Below are 18,471 nucleotides of genomic sequence, written 5' to 3'. Positions count from 1 at the left end.
TGGCACATCATTGGCCTTTAATAGTTATTGTTAATCATAAATTCAAATTGTCTAGTGATTCTCATGCCTACACCACACACATGTATAGGGTGATATCATTGGTAGATATTTACCTTGACTTTATCTGCCTTTCTAATGTGCTGTGGGGGGCAAGGCTGCTGTGTTGCAGAACTGCAATGCAAATGATGCCCCCAGGGGTGGCACAATATGGCGAGTCTGGGAAGGAGAAGGAGGCTTTTCCTTTAAGTTTGTTTATTTCTGTAGTTTGATTATTTTAACTTTATAAAAATATTAATGTTTTAAAGAGTCAATGGAGTTTCTGGGCAGGGAGATCTGGGCTTTTTTGTTGGTTTGTTTGTTTAGTTTCTATTTTGCACTACTATGTATTTAAAAAAAAAATAGCCTAATAATATACTTTCAAGAAATTCAGTATGTTAGCGGTAATTCTAGTAAGAACTAGTTAGGACTTTAGGAAAAGGTCAATCAAAAGTATTTGTTGGCAGAAAGAGCAATCATCACAGGCTTCAAGGTCAAGCAGACCTTAAGTAGTGGATCCAAATCCACTATTTACAAATTACATAATCTCATTAAGCCTTTGCTTCCTCATATTTGTAAGGCAGCTAGTTAGGTGCCTTAGGGCACTTAAATGAGATATGTATGTAAAGTACCCAGCACAAATTCTGGCATAAATAGGTTCTCAGTAAATGGTACTTCTGATCATTTTTATTATATGCAGGTTGCTGTCCTGGTTACTGGCTTATAACAGGTTAGAATTAAGATGCTGGTTAAGATTGACAATAAAATTGGAGTCGGTATTAGGATTAGGGGTTAGAGTCTGTAACAGATTAGGGTTAGGATTAAAATTAGAATTCAATTAAGGTTAGAATTAAAATGCATACAGAGAATATTATTAAGGATAGGGTTAAATAAAACTGGATAATAGAAGTCAGAAGCAGTACAAGGAGTACTGGTTTAGTTGGGTGGAAAATTGAAGAGGAAAACAATGTGGAAACCTGTGTAGAATTTACTGATAAAGAAAAAGCCATACAGAGAAGAAGGGTTAGGAGTGCAAAGCAGAACTGAGCCAAGTCTTCTGAGATTTTTCCTACAGGTACTGTCATCTTCCTTCCAGATGAATATGTAGTATTCACCCACCCAGGCTGAGTTCCCTCCTTCTCCTCTCCCAAGAGGAGCAGCGTGGGGCAAGGAATGCCCAGGGCCCACACAGCTGCGTCTAGCCCAGCACCAGTGCCAGCACGACATTCCACACCCCCAGCTACCCAGGCTGTTGCTGAGTGGACAGGGACATCTAGGAGCCAAGACCCGCCTTCTCTCCTCTCCTCTCCCCTTCTCTGCTCCCCCCAGTTTTCACTGTAGCTACCAGTTCTTTAATCCCACAGACAACCTACTCCACACTTTGTGCAAGTCTCCGGGAAACGCATATTGTATGTCAGAGCATTTCAAAGTGGAAAGTAACCATAGAGATCACAACCAACATGGATGCTTTTATTTTACCTATTTTCATGATGGAGATAATCCTTGTAGGTCAATCTTTCTTTGTAAAACTCATTCCTAGTGAATAGGGTGCCTGTAAGATGCTGGGTGCACATGTACAAAGGGCATTAGAATGATTATAGGCAAGGAGGTATTCCAAATAGAGACATCCACATCTGTAGGAGGAACCACCCTTTCACTCTGAGATACACAGGAGTGAGGTGTTCCTCAAACTGGACACTGCTGAGGAGCATTGGGAATAATTCTCCTTATTCCTCCTGCCCCTAAGGGTGCTCTCTACCTCCCCTATCCAACAGCTTACCCTTTCACTATAAAGCTCTGTGAACGTAGAAAGGCACTTAACTTCTCTGAGTTTCATTTTCCTCATCTGTTCAAGAAGGGGTATTAATTAGGTCATCTTGAAGGTCCCTTATAATTCTAATATACTTCTATTCTATAATTTTAAAAGCCAATGACTGCTTCCTATTCCCACGGCCTAAAGTGCTGCCAAACTGATGCTGATGATACAGAAAAGGGAAAAGGAGCCAGTAGGAAAAGAGCATTCCAGAGTCTCATTTGCTAGCTCTTAATACTCTCTCCAAAAGAGCTCTCTTCCTCTCCTGCCACCCTTGGTTCTCGTCCCACACAGTTACAGTAGAGGGTGGGGCAGAGTCACTAGGGAATTCAGAGAGGATAGGCAGAAGGGGATCACTGCAGAGCAGCAGATGGAAGAGGATTCTTTAGAGGAGCTTGGGACCTAATCCCATATCCTGCCGTCCCTGTCCCACCCATGCCCACTCCCACTCCCCACCCACCCCCCCATCACTAACCTGTCCACTCTTAAGCCCACTTAGATGATCTCTAAGGCTTCTCCCAGCTCCAAAGATAATACTCTTTATCCATCAAGACTCTTAACTAGGCTAGCCTGATCCTTCCCGTCTGAAGGTCTACTCTCTCTTTGAAAACACACCCACTCCTTCCTTTTCTCTGCATGACTAAACTCATGCCAGCCTTTTCTCACCTCTGTCAGTAAGTCCAATCTTCCCTTTATCTCCCCTCCTCTCCAAGCCCAAAGTCCAGCCTCTCGTCTCTCTCACATCCAGGTCTTCACATCCTTCAACCACACTACTCCCTCCATCTTTGCCTCTCAGAGATTTCAAGATGTCAGAGAACCCCAGGGAAGCAGAATGGTTTGCAGTCACTGAGATATGTCAAGGCAGGCAAGTCAGGCAACCCAAAGTGGTCAAAAACCGTCCTGCAAATAATTCTTAATAACTACCCAGACACTCAGGAGATGTTCAAGAGGCAGGCAGAGCTCTTCTCCCAGAAACCAGAGATAAACTCTAGAAACAGTGAGAGAAAAACAATGGGGCAGCATTCTGACCATCCTGAAGGATCTTCCCAGACAATATTCTCTTGGCTTCTCCATCAGTGACTAACATTTACATAGAGCTTTACTGATTACAAAGTACTCTCCATGTCCTTGTCCTTGAGTTACTAGGTGACAGAGACATTCAGTCCATCACAGAGAGCCGAAAAAGCCTATCTGAGAGGGGGAAAGACTCTCCAAACATTAAGGATTAGCACAGTGAGGCAGAGGGGGGACTGGTCCACGAGTTAGAAGACATACACCCAAATCCCTCATCTAGGGGCAAAATATGGCCTCACAGGATTGGAAGCCAGTTTAAAAATCATGTTGTTCCACGTCCTAGCAAACACTTACGTTTTCTACTATTAACTGTCACTATAACCTTGGATAGCTCTGGTGGTCTACTGGTGAAGATTCGGTGCTCTCGCTGTCGTGGCCCAGGTCCTTTTTCCAGTCAGGGAGCCCCACCACCTGTCTGTTGGTTGCCCTACTGTGGCAGCTGCATGTTGCTATGATGCTGAAAGCTATGCCATCAGTATTTCAAATACCAGCAGGGTCACCCATGGTGGACGGGTTTCAACAGAGCTTCCAGACTAAAAGAGACTAGGAAGAAAAACTTGGCCACCCACTTCTAAAAAAAATTGGCCTTGAAAACCCTATGAATAGCAGTGGAACACTGTCTGATAGAGCACTGCAAGGTGAAAGGATGGCGCAAAAAGACCAGGCAGGGTTCTGCTGTGCCGTACACAGGGTTGCTAGGAGTCAGAATCGATTTGAGGCCACTAACAACAAAAATAACTTTGGGTAGGTCAGTTAATACCATTTAGACCCCAACTCCACCTGTATAATAAGTAGTTGGACCATATCTCTTCTAAGAATCCTTATATATGTAAAATTCTTTGATTCAAAGGTTCTAAAATTTAGAAATTTATTCCGAAAAGCTAAGTTTGAGCAAATTGACTCAGAAGGATCCTTTTCTGAGATGTACCAAGACTCTTCCAGATACTCAATCACAAAGAACAGCAAACCCCAGGGACTTGGGACTCTTGAGCCAAGAGCAAATACAGACACCCTACCTCTCTCATCCATCTTCTATCTGGCCTCAGGGACAAGAACCACATTAGTCACATATTCACTGGTCCTTAAGAGGACAGCTTCCTGAGGGTCTGGAGATCAGACCATTCACCTAGGTATCTACTCCCTAAAACTTGAGAAACAAAAACAAGATCTTCTAAAAGAGTAAGAAAGAAGAAAAATTATTGGGGGGAAGGGCTGGGAGTAAAGGCTGGGAATAAGGATTAAGAGTTGCTCTGTACGCTGCTTGGTTGGGCAAAAGTCTTAAGTGAAATCATTGTTTTCAGAGGGGGAGTAATTTCTTGGACAAGGGGTTAAGGGAAATGTTGACTCCAGTGGCCTGGAGGTTTGCTAGAAGATGCCTTTCAAGGGAAATTGCCTGGGGCCACAAATTGTTGCTGGACTGATAACTAGGGGCTCTTGGGTCTACGGAACAAGTTAGCGTTTAGGAAAATGGTCAGGATTACTGGTTATCCACTGGGGAGATGTCCCTGGGCACACTGTTGATAGGGGGACCCTAGGGCTCATGGGGATCCCCAACTGCCAAAGGAGGGAGGGCGGGACTGGAGGATCTCGGGCTAGTGGGCACGCCCTTGCCCAGGCCTGCAGTGGCCGCTCTCGCCAGCTGGCCCACGGCCCTGTCCGACTCCCCTCTCGCCACCCAAAGCCTAAGAGGGGTGCTCGCCGTGTCCCACCGCTGAGCTAGCTCCCTCCCTCTGCTCCACACCCGAGCACGGCTGGCGGAGCTCCCGAGGGAGAAGGTGGAAGGCACCACGATGGCGCGGAGGGGGTGTGGGAGGCAGGGGGAGTGGGGAATGCGGCAGCCTGGCCCCCCCGCGACCAGCCCAGCCCCCCGTCACCTCCCCTCCACCTCCAACCAAATGGTTTGCTCCGAGCGCCCTATTTAATCCCCGCGACTGCAGCAGCGCCGGCTCCCTCCCGGTCCCCGCCTCGGCCCCGGGCTCCGAAGCGGCTCAGGGGCGCCCTTTCCGTCGCGTCGTAGTCTATCCCCTCCCCAGCCCCAGCCCCTGGGGACCCAGGTTCGCCAGCGCCCAGCAAGGGAGCCGGCCGGGAAGCGCGATGGGGGCCCCTTCCGCCCTGCCCCTGCTCCTGCTTTTCGCCTGCTGCTGGGCGCCCGGCGCGGCCAACCTCTCCCAGGACGGTGAGTGAGGGAGGGGGCGGCGCCAGGGGAGGTGGGGAGTGACCGGGGCGGGGGTTCCGATGGGCACTGGGGGCGGAGGGAGCCTGTGGGCTTTGTTTGGAACCAGGGGTTAAAGTCGTCAGGCGCTGCTAATACCCCGGTGTCTGTCTCTGAGCATCCGTGTCTCTGTGGATCGTGGGGTGTGCCGGGTGTGCACCCTCCTTGTACACTGTCGAGTGTGTCTGCGTGTGCACCCGCTGTTTGGGTCTATTATAAGCAACCCGGGATCTGGATGTGTTGATGTCCGTGTGTGTGTGTCTGGGTGTGCGCGTCTGTGTTGGTGTCTGGTTCTGCTTTTCTGTGTCAGTATCTGTGTGTATGTCTGTGTCGGTGTGTGTTGGGGGCGGAGTGAGATTTGTCGCTGTTTCAGTCAGGGCGTGTGTCGAGTGTTTGTGTATGTATGTCTGGAGGGGTTGGGTAGCCAGTGCAATCCCCCAAACTGCTGTATGCAAACATTTCTGCTCCCCCGCCCGTCTCCCGACCCGCGGCGGGGCTCGGAGTGGGCAGGGAAGGGGGCCTGGGTGAGGCTGTGGAGGGGGGCGTGGGCAAGGAACGGGGGGGGCTTCTCCTTGGAGCAAAACAACAACACAGGGCGGAGGGGGCCCCGGGATGGCAATATCCCTAGCGGTGGCAGAAGCTGGGGAAAGAAACCCAGACAGGAGTGGAGGAGGTGGGGGGAGGCTGGGCAGAAGGAAGCATCAAGGTATTTGGGGAGGAGGATGCACGGAAAACCCAAAGCTTTCCTGGGCTAAGCACTGGTTTTCCCAAATTTGGGGTAGGGTAGCTTGCCTAGACCTGTCTGGAACTCAAACCTTCTTTGGTTTGTAACGGTAGAGAGATGAAGGAAGAGTAGGGGGAAAAAGGAGGCGGGGCCAGGGGTGAGGGGACTGGGGAAGAGCCCCTCCCGCCCTGTACCGGGCTATGTAGGTCAGCGCTGTAAGGGGCACCTAAGCTTTCTTAAAGGCTGCTGATGGTTAATGGGGTGGCAGGGGGCAGTTTGCAGGGAGACCAGGAAGGAAGCCACAGCTCAGAGCCTCAGGTCCCTGGAGGAGGGAGGGCGGGCTACGAAGGGACTAAAGGAATTCATCCTCCAGTCTCCTCCGCCCCTGTCAGAGGAGGGCTGGGCTGGGGAAGTGGGGAGAGGAAACAGGACCTCTGCGGAGCAGAGGGATGTGGGGAGAGTGAGGGGGAGGGAGGTGGCTATGCCCGGCCAGATGCCAAGGAAAAATAGAAAGAACCGCAGGGGAGGAGAAAGGGGAGGCGGCTCCTGGGCGATGGACCCAGTGGCCAGCAGGGATGGGCACAGGGCGGGGCGGGGGTGGAGAGGGGAGGGGTTGAAACTGGGAAGATGATGTAGAGAATTTCATTTGAAGAAAACAGGCAAAGAGCAGGATGCTGGAGGAATAATCGCTCCATCTCACCTGACCTCCCTCCCCAGCCCTGTCTCCATAATCATAAAAGAGCCTCTGCAGGTATGGGGACACTGGGGATCCCCTCCCCACAGCTGGCTGGCTGACTCCTTCCACTCAGTACCTATCAACGCTCCCCAAAGGGAGTTCCTGCTGGAGTCACCACAGAGACAGCAGTCCCTCCTCTCCCCTATGTGGAATCCCCCTTCCCTAGAGGACTGTACTCAAGACCCTACTCACTGAGGAGGTGAGGAGGGTCCTGAGGGAGGGCAGGCTAAGTGCAAGGCAAGGAGAGGCGCTGAGTGTTTGTGCCTCAATGACAACCCTCTACTAGGCTTTGACTTTCAACTACAGCCCCTGGTCTTCCCATCCTGCTAGCTGCATTAAAGAGAGACAAGTGTGACCCAAACTGTACCTGTTTGGCCATGGGAACTGATGGCACCAGGCTGGGACCTAAACATAAAGAAGTCATCCCAGAAAGCTGTGAGCTCTTCAACTCTAGGATGTAAACACTCAAGAATAGAGTAAATCTATGTACTAGCTAAGTCTTTCTTCACCAACTTCACTATTCTTTCTTGATCCTCAACCTGAGGGCACAGCCCCTACTCAGGCTTAAGGTTGAGAGGAAGAGAAATGTTCTATCCTCATATTTATAAACATGTCTCAGAATAGTGGCTTGAGGGAAAGAGTGGAAGGAACTAACTTCTTAATGGAGAATTTCTAGAGGAGCAGTTGGGAAGTTGGGGATGGGGAGGGAGGTCTGTTCCCTAGGAAGAGTCAAATCAAGCATCGTTTTCCTTGTAGAGCATCATCTTCCCAGATGGTGGACATATGTCTGGGGTGCAATGTCTTAGGATGCACTGATGTACTAGAAACACAACCACGTACGATCTTCTATTTAAATTAGTTTTACCTCTTAGTTCCTGGATCTAAGAAAGCCAGCTCTGATAGTGGGAGGTAGCTGCATAGATTTAATGCTCATTGATGGTGATCCTGAAGGCCATTCTGACCAGGATCCTGCAGAAGGTGTGTCTAGTGCCCCTGAGTTGTCCTGGGGCCCCTGGGCAGGGAGCTAGGCAGTGCACAGCTTACCTGGTGATGTTTGACCAACACAAGGAGAGATGTGTGTGAAAGTTTTAAGGACAAGATACCCTAATAGACTGATGTTTGAGTGATCAAGGGTATGTAGTAGAGCAGCTATTTCCATTTAGAATAAGGAAAACAAATTTCATGTGCTGCTGGGGTACATAGCTCCCTGGGTACAGCATACATTTTCTAGGCTTCATAAGGCTGAATAGGGATTAAGAGACTGGAGAAGGACAACCAAGTGATACCTGAACCTGGCCACTAGTGCTGTAGCTAGAAACCCAGGAATGGTTTAGACATTCAGAGTGTGCCATCTGCCCCTTCCTTTTCACATTTCTCCAATAGTACTGGCAGAAGTTGGAAATTCCAGGTTTGGGGGATACAAGCCCTGTGAACTTAAGGTGCCCTGTGGTTATCTCTCTGATGAGCAGCTCGACATTCAACCTGCGACCAGCCTTCCTTGGATTCTTCCTTCTCAAGTTATTTCCAGCACTCTGTGAGTTGATCTAGCATAGAAACTAGACGCTTTGCTTAATACCATGTTATAGCAATTTAACCTTGTATTGCACTGACCCACACAGGAATGTCTTTCCCTTTCCAGTGACCTTCTGCCCACTGCTGTCCATTCTGCAGCCCCCTGGCCAGGTGCCCAGTGTAGAGATCATGCCCAATGTGCCGGAGAAGTCCAGCAGGCATTCACTCTAGAGCTGCCCACGGATCTGCTTGGCAGACCTACTCCATCCAGTTTCTGTTCCTAGTTGCAGCTGTAACTGTGCTGTTCTGTTTCTGTTCCTGTTCTCTTCCTAGCTGCAGCTGTAACCCTTGGGAAGGATATGCTCTCCTTTCAGACATGTGCACTTTCTGGCACAGAGAAGTTGAGACCATCAGAGAGACACTGGTATAGCAGAGTTTAGTTAATTCCATGCAGAACCTGTCTGTCCGATGTGGGGCTCAAGCTGCGGCATGTTAACTGCCTATCCAGGAGTTATAGCAAAGATGCTATCCTAAGCTCTCTCTAGGGCTAGGCAGCACTGTTGGTTTTAGTGGTTTCCTCTAGGGCAGTGGCTTTCACACTTTCTTTTAAAGATGTGAAACTTCTTTATCAAATAAATAAAACAGATCAAAGGAGAAGTACTCTTGTTGAAACAGAGAAGACCTGTAGCCCTTTCACACTTCTTCTCGGCTTCCCCACACACCCCACAATCCTTAAGGCACAATCTGGGGTTCTGCGACATGCAGTTTGACATCCTCTGCCCCACACTGACAGTAAATGAGCCAGCTCACTACCTTTGGACTCTCTCTCTCTCCCCTTCCTCTTCCAACTGAGGAAGAAAGGAGGTCCAAATCTCATTTCAAGAGTGCCTTGTTGGAGACATTCACTATTCACTTGGAGAGTGACTCATAATTCTGCAGCCATAAAATTCCACAGATGGCATCTTTTTGGTGTTCTGGTCATTTTGAAACAGCAGATTGGGTAGTTGTGCCATTGCTTTGTAAACCTCTAGCTTTGATTTTGGTATTCCTTGCTGTTACTACTTACTTGCAGTCCAAATAATAATGTAGAATGGAATCAAAAGCTGCTTGTCCTTAAGTCACATGCTAGGAAAAAAATCTTCACAGTCATCACCAGAGAGCTAACACCCCTGGGGCTATGACTAGTCACAGTTTTTGTTGTTTCCTATTCCAGTAGAACTGTATACTGGCTCAACAAGCCCTTTTTTGTCGTCTAATTCTTGGTAATGGAATTTCACCTAAGGCTGGTTCCAGATTCTCCATGAAAGCAAGCTGTGGACTGGACCAGCTCCTTACTGACTACTAAATGAAAAATCCAGGGTATTAGAAATTGTTTTGGGAATTATATCTCTTTTCATTTTTCATGTTAAAATTTACTATTTCATATTTAACCATTGACTAGAGGCCCATATACTGGAACATTTTGTTTCCTGGATGAGGTCATGTCCTAGAAGGCCATCCATAAACTCTGAGAATAGCAATCCCCATGGGAATGCTTATAAGAGATACAGAGAAACAAACCATCAGAAAAAGAGCCTAGAGAAGCAAGCCATCAGAAAAAGATTCAGATCTTTAAGATCTCAGTCAAATTAAGAATAAACACTCCATGTAATTGAAAAATGGAGAAGAACAAGTCTGGGGCCAAAGACCTGCCTCTTCCTCTAGGATCTGCAGTAGTGATGATTCTTTACAAGGTCAGAACGAGCTGATACTCAGGGTTCCTATAACCCAAGGAAAACCCAATCCTATCCTGTTATAACAAGGAGATCCATCCCTTCTGGCACTGGGAAGCCAAGCTGGCAAGAGTCTTGAACACAGGAAGCTGTTGAGATTTTTGAAAAATAGAAGCTCAGTAAAGCTACATATTCTTCACTGAAGCAACAAGTACTGAAGACAGAACTATTTGTCTCTTTACCCAAATTTCCCAAGCCTAAAGAGAGTGACCAAATGTTCCAATTAACGCAGAGACTTCTAAGTCCTGAGCACAAGACCCTTCTTAAGAGGCATCATCCATTCCTCTTTTCCAAGTTTGATCAAGACTGAACTATTCACAGCTATTTGAGGTGCCTTAGAGCACTGTGACTCTGATACATCTCATACTCCATCTGACAGGAATACAGAGTTCGGCTTCCTCATGCCCTAGTGTCTCTGTGGCACTGTTTCCCTCATTAGAAGATAATCGTAATTTTATTCATAATTGGTTGTAGCAAATTAAACCCCCCCTCCACCACCACTAATACTTAGGTAATTGTCATAATTACCAAGGCTCAGTCTGGTGTGGTCCTCACTTTTTATATACTCTTGGGTGTGTATGTGATGGGTTATAACAAAGTACTTCAGAAGGCCTTTTAGAGCAAGTGATGGGTGTACCATGATCCTAACAGAAACCCTGATGTCTGTTCTTTCAGTTTGATTGCTTGAGATCTGGCTGCCTTAACCCATGATCCTGGTTCTGCTGTTCTTTGTAGAACCAACTACCTGTGCTTTGAGCTCTCCATGGTGCTAGCCCCTGATGGTGACACTCCAGGCTCTTCTTGCTGCTCTCCATGGTCCTGCTCTCCCTGCACGCTTCATAATCTCTTTACTCTCCACAGCACAGCCCTCAGAACAGGGTTGGAATCTCCCTCCCCCCACCACAAAGGTATACATGATCTTGGCTATGATCCCTAACCTGCCCCACCAGGAAGAAGGGAATAAAACCTGAGATATAGATCTGGAGAGTCCTCACAAGCATCTAATCAACTGTAGGAAGAGTACAGAAAGACCAAGTAATTCTGAAGTTGAAAAGAAGTGTTGTTTGAAATGCTCAGGAGACTAGGGCCTAGAGTGACCTCAAATGGCCTCAAAAGAACTGGATGTTTTGCCATATATGGATTTACAGATTTAAAACAGAACTACAAATTGTCATGTTTTAGATTGAGAAAGTATTGCTCATATATGATGACCTCATATACACATAAATGTGGAATGCAAAATGAGTCCTACGCAGTTTATAAGCATGCAACTCTTAACACCACTCTGAGCCTGATGACCAACTAATTGACCTGTGCTTATTTTCCCTTTCCCCTCAATGTTAGCAGTAAATGCAAAGACAATACATAGTGATGGGTTATAAGAATAGATAATGGAGGAATTCAATATATGAGAGGCATAGAGAAATATATCAAAACCCTGATTCATGTCCCCCATCTTTAAAACCATCTTGTACAGAACTAAATGACCTTACATATAATCATCCCATCCCAGAGTCCAAGTCCTTGGCCAGATCTCAGGAGATGCATCTTTAAACTGGACTCTGATACTCTTTTGGGGTATCTGCCAATAAACTGATGATGTCAAGTGAGGCAAGGAGCTGAGAATGCTCAGCCCCTGCCAGTCTGAGACTAGACAGCCTGTTCCTCTCATCATATCAGAACTACACAAGCTTCTCTTCCCCTAAATGCTGATTTCTCCATGTCACTTTCTGCGTAATAGTTCATATAATAGTAAACACTTATGAATGACCTATGGCAGAGTCCATTTGGGGAGGCAGGCTTCCAGAATGAATGTCGAGGACCTCTCTTCCATTTCCTCATTTGAAACAAGGAGAAACTTCATTCCTCAAGGACAGGTAATGGAAGTGATTTATCTCCATGAGCGAGCCTTCAGGAAGACAGAATTAGGGTTACAGTAACAGCTGGAGTATCTCCCACCTATTCATCTCCTTGAACCTCCTGTTCTCATGAAGAGCAGACATGTTTCAGAAAGGATGCTAATGCAGAGATCCCAACATTTTTTTTTACTATGTGTATCATTCTTCTATGTGAGCTCTTACCTCTGGGATTCTTTAACCATCTCATCTCTCTCCATCTTTCTCCTAGAGGTCTCCAGGAGAATGAGAAGAAAGCTAAATAATAGAAAGAACTAAAATGTTGTCCTCTCTACGAATTTATTTCTCCTTGCCCTAGTTAGACCTACACTAATTGTGTATTGATTGCTAATTATAAGCACCTTTGGCTCATTTACTTTCAGTTCAGGGTCAGGAAGGTCAGATGCATCACCTTTCCCTAGGGAAAAAAAGAAAAAGAAATGAAGGCTGATATCTCAGCCATTCATGTCTAAGCTAACTATGACTTAGCTCTCCCCTTTCTTCATACAGTCCCAGGTACTGGCAAGGTAGAATGGAGAACTAGTACTTCCAATTCCAGGTTCCACTGAGAATCTGCAGATCCTGGCTTCATACGCTTAGTTTTCTTCTTCTATGCCCTGGCTCTTTGCTTCCAATTCTGATTCTAGAATTCCAGCCAAAGCCTCAGACAGGGTAAAAAGCTCCAGAAGGTGAACTGGTTTATGGAGTCTCAGACTTAAATACCTGGCACTTCTTGGAAATCCAGCAAGACTCTAATAAATACATCGAAGACAAGTAACTTGAGACTTAGCATAGCCTAAGTCAGCCTTTGAAGAGACCGGGGCCAAGTTCTTTCCTTATTATAAAATGAGGGGCCAGTTTTACCATCTGCTGCTAACCATTTGTCCCCCAGCAAATGCAGAAATGACAGTGGGACAACTGTACTCACTCATTTTTCCTTGTTCTTACTCTAGTTCTTGGGGATTAAATCGTTCAAAACACATATTATATGTTTCCTCCCTGAATCTCTATTCTATAATCTCAAACAAATATAAAAACCACCATCACTAAGCCTCTGGGCCTCACATATTCTCATTTATCCTCAACTGCTGCTTTATGCCAACTCTTTTCTGGTTTCCAAGCCCTGGAGTCCGATGGCAGTGACAGATGGACTGAGCCTCAGCCCTGGGGAGGAGAGGATTCTGGCCCTCTCCTGGGGAGTATGAGCAGAAGAGAGAGCCTGAATTCTGGTTTGGGGAGAATCTCTGAATTTAAGCCATATGGTTTTCTGGAAGTAAGGAGTTCTGATTAATAATGGAATTGTGAAATGGGCTCTGTATCTGGGTCATAACAAAAGCTATGCGTTTATGTCCGAAAAAATTAAAACAGGCAAATGAATAGTGAAAACTGTAGTATGTCGTGTGTGTGGTTGTGTGGAGGGATACACGCTGAAGCAGAGAAAGAGGGTAACCAGGCTGGAATATATACGCATCTTGGGAAACAAAAAACGAGTGTACACCTGCATCACAGGAGAGACCCTCAATGATGGTTTAAGAAGAGAAGAGGACATCTTTGGGATAGGACAGTATTATTTGCCATTTTGGGAACTGTGATGTTTGTAGACTTAGAGGAATGTGTCTGTTTCATAGAAGAATTAAATTCCCAGAAGGGCACAAAGTAAGGCTAATTGAACAATGTGCCACTCTATGACAAATACATTTTTTAAGGGAGAAAAGACAAGGGAAGAGACTAGATCTCAGTTAGGATTGGGGAGAGGGGAAGCTGGAGAAGTGTTGGGTGTCTGGAGCAGAACACATTTTTCTGCATGTACTGCTCCTAACCTCTGCCCTGAGCCTGTCACCCACACCCTGACTCTGGTCACCTAGTGAAGGGAAACAGTTGACCAAGTCAGTAAAATCAGAACCAGCAGAGATGAATGCTTTCTTGCCTGACTTCCATCAACTTAAACTTTTTCACAGCATTGTTATTGCATTACACTAAGCCACCAGCCTGAAATATCTAAAGTACAACATAAAGAGCAAAGGAGAATAACACAGAGCCTGTTGAGGAAGGGAATTCGTCCCTGCACTCAAATAGGTATTGAGGCTCTGGAGTGCGGGAGCAAGGCTCTGGAACTTGGGCTCACATTTTTCATCCTCCGGGAATCTATTCTCTCTTTCTCCCCCATGTCCCTGGGCTTTCTTGCCCATTCCCAGTCCCTGGTTTCTCACAGCTAAACATGTTTTCCAATGAGCTAAACTGAATTCTGCTTTCATTTACTCCACACTGACTCTTTTATGTTTCTTTTCCCAAGTACTTTCCTAAGATGGGGGATTTTTTCCCAGTTCTACTGCATACGTTTGAAAACAGCAAGAAAAATTTAAGGAAAGGGTATAAAGTTCCTGAACTTGGTTCAAGGGACATCTAAGAGTTCAGACAAAGTCTGGCCTCCTGACTCTCTACTGCATTGGAATGCAGATCCCACACAGGTTGCACCCATCCTGATTTCTGAGTATGTGAGCGTGGTGGGAAGGGAATGAGGAGATGGAGATAAAGGAACACTCCTAAAATGTCTCAGGGCTGTCATCAGCTGGAGTGATTTTTGCCTGGCCTTAGGGGCTTACCTGAGAAACAACTGATAAGAGTCAGACCCCTGCACAGAAGCCGTTCTCCCAGAAGCTCTTACTGAGCCATCCCCCTGGCTCTGTCTCATCCCCCCTCCCAGCCTCCTTGTACAGAAGCCTAGACACCTGTCTAGTGCACACAGCCCAGTCCTAGAAGGAAGGAGCTAAGGCTAGGACGGGCCTCTTTGGGAATCAGATCCCCTTCTTTTTTGTCTCCCAATTGCAGTTCTTGCTACAAGGCAGTATTGGCTACAGAGGGGCTTGTTTTTGTTGGGGGCCAGCCCAGGGCTCCCTCCCAGTGCTAATGCACAGAGAACACTGACTCAATAGCAAATCAAAGCAACAGCTGTCCCCACCTCCTTCTCTGCCACCCACTTCCCAGTCTCTGCTCCTCGGAATTTTAACTAAGTCTCTGAGGGCCCCCCCTCAGCCTACCACAAACCCACTTCTGCCTCCAGATTTTTTCCCCCTCTAGCTCAAGAATAGGACATGTTCCTCTGCTTTTTTCTCTCTTCTAGTCTGTCTCCCACTTCACAATCAGGTTAGCATTTCCCCAGCGCTTCACCATGCAGATGCTAGTGCACATACACATGTGGCCTGTCCTCATAATTACCCTTTTTAACTCCTAAGGGCATGGAAGTGGCTTCTGCTCCTTGGCCTCCTCTTTTCTGAGAACTGGAATATGCCAATAAAGCCCTGAGGATTGTGAAGATGCCATTCTTCCTATCGTCGGGGACCACCTCCTCATCTCACCCCAACTCTCTAACCTGCCCAGCATGCAGTGGAGTTAATTCCCTTGAGGCCTAGGGTCCTGGGGTTCCTCACTACAATACATAGGGAGATGGGGAGCAGGAAGCATCACACTAAATGGCAACTTAACCTCAGAATTAGGTAGTCCCCAGGGCCGCTACCAAATGACAATGAGTACAGGAGGCAGCATTATAACTACAGCTCCCACTAGCTGCCTGTGTGACCATGTCCAAGTTCCTGAACCTCTCTGAGCCTTGGTTTTTCATCTTTAAAATGAGAGGTTTGGGGCCGGCCCCGTGGCTTGCCGGTTAAGTGCACGCGCTCACTGCTGGCGGCCCGGGTTCGGATCCTGGGCGCACACTGACGCACCGCTTCTCTGGCCATGCTGAGGCCGCGTCCCATATGCAGCAACTAGAAGGATGTGCAGCTATGACATACAACTATCTACTGGGGCTTTTGGGGGGAAAAATAAATTAATTAATTAAAAAATTTTTTAAAAAATGAGAGGTTTGCACTAGAGGCTACTTAGGCTTCTTGTCAACTCTAAAAGTCTATGCTTCTAAGAATCATAGATGAGCAAATATTTTTGGAAGAATCACATGTAACAGAAAGAGGAGAGGAATAACTGAACTTCGGTAATAGGGGTCAGAAAGGACATCAGTTCCATCCTCTGGTAGAATCAAAAAGATCTGAGGAATAACCTTCTCTGGCCATTAGAGGTCAGTAGAAAATGACCAGACATGCAAATTGATTGCACGATGTTAGAAAATGTATAAAATATATTTACTCATGACATATTGAAGTTTGATAATTTTTTTAAAAATATTTGGATATGAGAAAACATTTGGAATAAGTGGATTTTTTTTTCAGTGAAAAGAGAGTTAACACCGAGATAAGCTTTTTGTTTTAACCTCACCCTCTCGCTCACCACAGGCAAACTAGCCAACTCCCCCAAAGATTCCCTCCTCCGCATTCAGCCTGGAAAAGCTTAGCCACACACCATTCCAAGCCCAGGAAACAAAAGCCTGCTTAGGCTGGAACTAAAAGGTGTCTGCTGACGTACAATAATAAACCTGTTTGAGCCCAGAACAGTCCCTTCCAAACCTAAACCCTGACAGTGCAGGATCCCTGGTTCTATAAATCCGGGCTTCTTGGCCACGCTTTACCAAGCTACAGGGCAAGTCAGCAGAGCAAGCACTTCTTAGAGTGAAGGTTCTGTTCTCCACCCCTATTTACCATCTATTTTCATTTATATCCTGATGCCTCCTGGGAGAGTAAAGCCAAGCCGGGAGAATAGTGACATTGGGCCCAAGAGGCTGCTGGGAGCCAGAAGGAAAGTAGATAAACAAGACTCCAGGAAGAAAAATCAGACAGCAACAGAAATAACGGAGGGAGGGAACAAGGAGGAGCAAGGTCTCAGCAGCCCTGCCAGAAAGAGGGTGGAGGGGTCAGCGAGCTGGAGAGAGGGCCTAGATCAGGGAGGCAGCAGCTGAAGTGTGACTGAGCTCTGAAGTTCTGAAGTGAATGTGAGCTAGAGCAATCTGTCCTAAGCAAGGAGATCCTTTAGGAGATCCTGCTGCCTGTGAGAAACAGAGGCCTCTCCCTGAGGAGCAAAGGAAGAGCGGAAGCACACCTGAAAAGACAGACAGTCCCAGAGGACAGAATAATGACCACCTCTTATGGCTCCAGCTTTTGTCTGGCTGCACTGTACTATCAGGATTATTAGGGAATTGGGAACTTAGGGGAGACTGGACAAAGTTAGAGCAGACTGGAGGGCAGAAAGTAAGAGAACTTTTTTTGTTGTTTGTTTTTGGTGAGGAAGGTTGGCCCTGAGCTAACATCTGTTGCCAACCTTTCTCTTTTTGCTTGGGGAAGATTGTCGCTGGGCTAACATCTGTGCCAATCTTCCTCTATTTTCTACGTGGGATGCCTCCGCAACATGGCTGGATGAGTGGTGTGTAGGTCCACGCCTGGAATCCAAATCTGCAAACCCCAGGCTGCCGAAGCAGAGCACGCGAACTTAAGCACTACGCCTGGGCTGGCCCCAGTAAGAGAACATTTTGACATTCAGGCCCTAAAGTCTTACACTAGGAAATGACACAGTGACCTCAATAGAAACAGCATAATTCCTGGCAGCCCAAGAGCAACTGTAGAGAGTCTAGTATAAACAGAGTCCTTTTTGATCAGGGTGTTGTGCTCTTAAGTCTCTCAGGTCAAAGTGACTCCCCAAAATCTTGCCTAAATCAGGACTCAGATGGGATTGGTCCATTTTCCTCCAAATGCGGAATCAGACATTCACTGTTAAAGAAAAATGGGGCTATGGGCAAAGAAAAGCTCCAGGGGCTAAGTTCTAATCTGATTTTGCCATGGCCATTCTCTTCTGAGTGTGATCCCAATACACACAGAATTCACTATGTAGTCAAGGTCAGGGAGGAATTAGAGGGAGATCACCTGGCCAGGGGGCCTAGCAATGGGTGTGAGTAAACCATCCTAGAAGTGGGTCCCTTCAGTATTCTGGGCCACAGCCCCCAGTGTTTTTCCCTTGGAGATAACACTCCTCCACCCACCTGTCATGGTAGTCGTGAGGAATAACAAGTAGGCTGGGATGAAGAGTATTTTTAACTCTGGCGTTAGAGAAATGCTGAATCATCATCATCACCATCACCATCACCATCACCATCGACTCCTACTCAGGGAGCTGATTTTCTCTGTAGTCTTGGAAGTGGGGCTCTGGACCCAAGCACTGGCAAGGCCAGCAGCGGTCATGCGGGAGAGCACCGTCCCCTTGTGACACCATCCCAAATGTGCACCTGTGACCCTGTTCACGGCCCTAAGGCCAATGCATTGTAGATTCCCAAAACAGACAAGGCAGGGAAGATACATAAATCAAGCCATCAGGGCTTATACTGGCACATTCTTATAGACTTCCCTACTAGTGTCACTTAAATTGGAGATGTAATACATTTTTATTAGTTTGAGTCACTCGTTTATTTATTCAATAAATATTTATTGAGCACTTACTATGTGTGAGGTCCCGTGCTATGAGTGAAAAACTGAATCACAGGTGCCAGCATATGCTTTATAGAGGACATTAGGAAGTCTCCAATTCCCACCTCTGCTACTCTTAATATGAACAATCAATCAGAAGGAAATCAGTGAGTAAAAGGGCCACTTTGTCCTTTAAAATGCTGGGAATCCTAAAGATACTGGAACCTATGCGTAAATAAACCAAGAATTAAGAAACCCCCGAGGCAGTTGAGGGCAAACAAGAAGATAATCTTTTAGTTGTTAGCCTAGTGCTAGAGTGCTGTGAAAACATGAGGGGATTCCACTAGTTTTAACTG

At 46.7% G+C, this 18,471-nt stretch overlaps 2 protein-coding genes across 3 annotated transcripts in view; one reads left to right on the top strand and one right to left on the bottom strand.

The window, feature by feature from the left end:
- The window catches only part of AIM2 (absent in melanoma 2), a 131,463-nt gene that overhangs the window by 109,578 nt on the left and 3,414 nt on the right, over positions 1-18,471 (bottom strand).
- The window catches only part of CADM3 (cell adhesion molecule 3), a 29,404-nt gene continuing 15,823 nt past the window's right edge, over positions 4,891-18,471 (top strand). The window contains exon 1 of one of the 2 annotated variants that reach the window (XM_004442758.2): positions 4,891-5,099. In XM_004442758.2, the coding sequence (XP_004442815.1) occupies positions 5,018-5,099 (82 nt within the window). In that variant the 5' untranslated portion in view covers positions 4,891-5,017. The remainder of the gene's footprint in view (positions 5,100-18,471) is intronic. The other variant, XM_004442759.3, reaches the window with a different exon arrangement.

The sequence above is a fragment of the Ceratotherium simum genome, chromosome 2, assembly GCF_057802395.1.
Source record: "Ceratotherium simum simum isolate JZ-2026a chromosome 2, ASM5780239v1, whole genome shotgun sequence".
NCBI lineage: Eukaryota > Metazoa > Chordata > Mammalia > Perissodactyla > Rhinocerotidae > Ceratotherium > Ceratotherium simum.
This window is presented reverse-complemented; position numbering and strand designations above follow the sequence as displayed.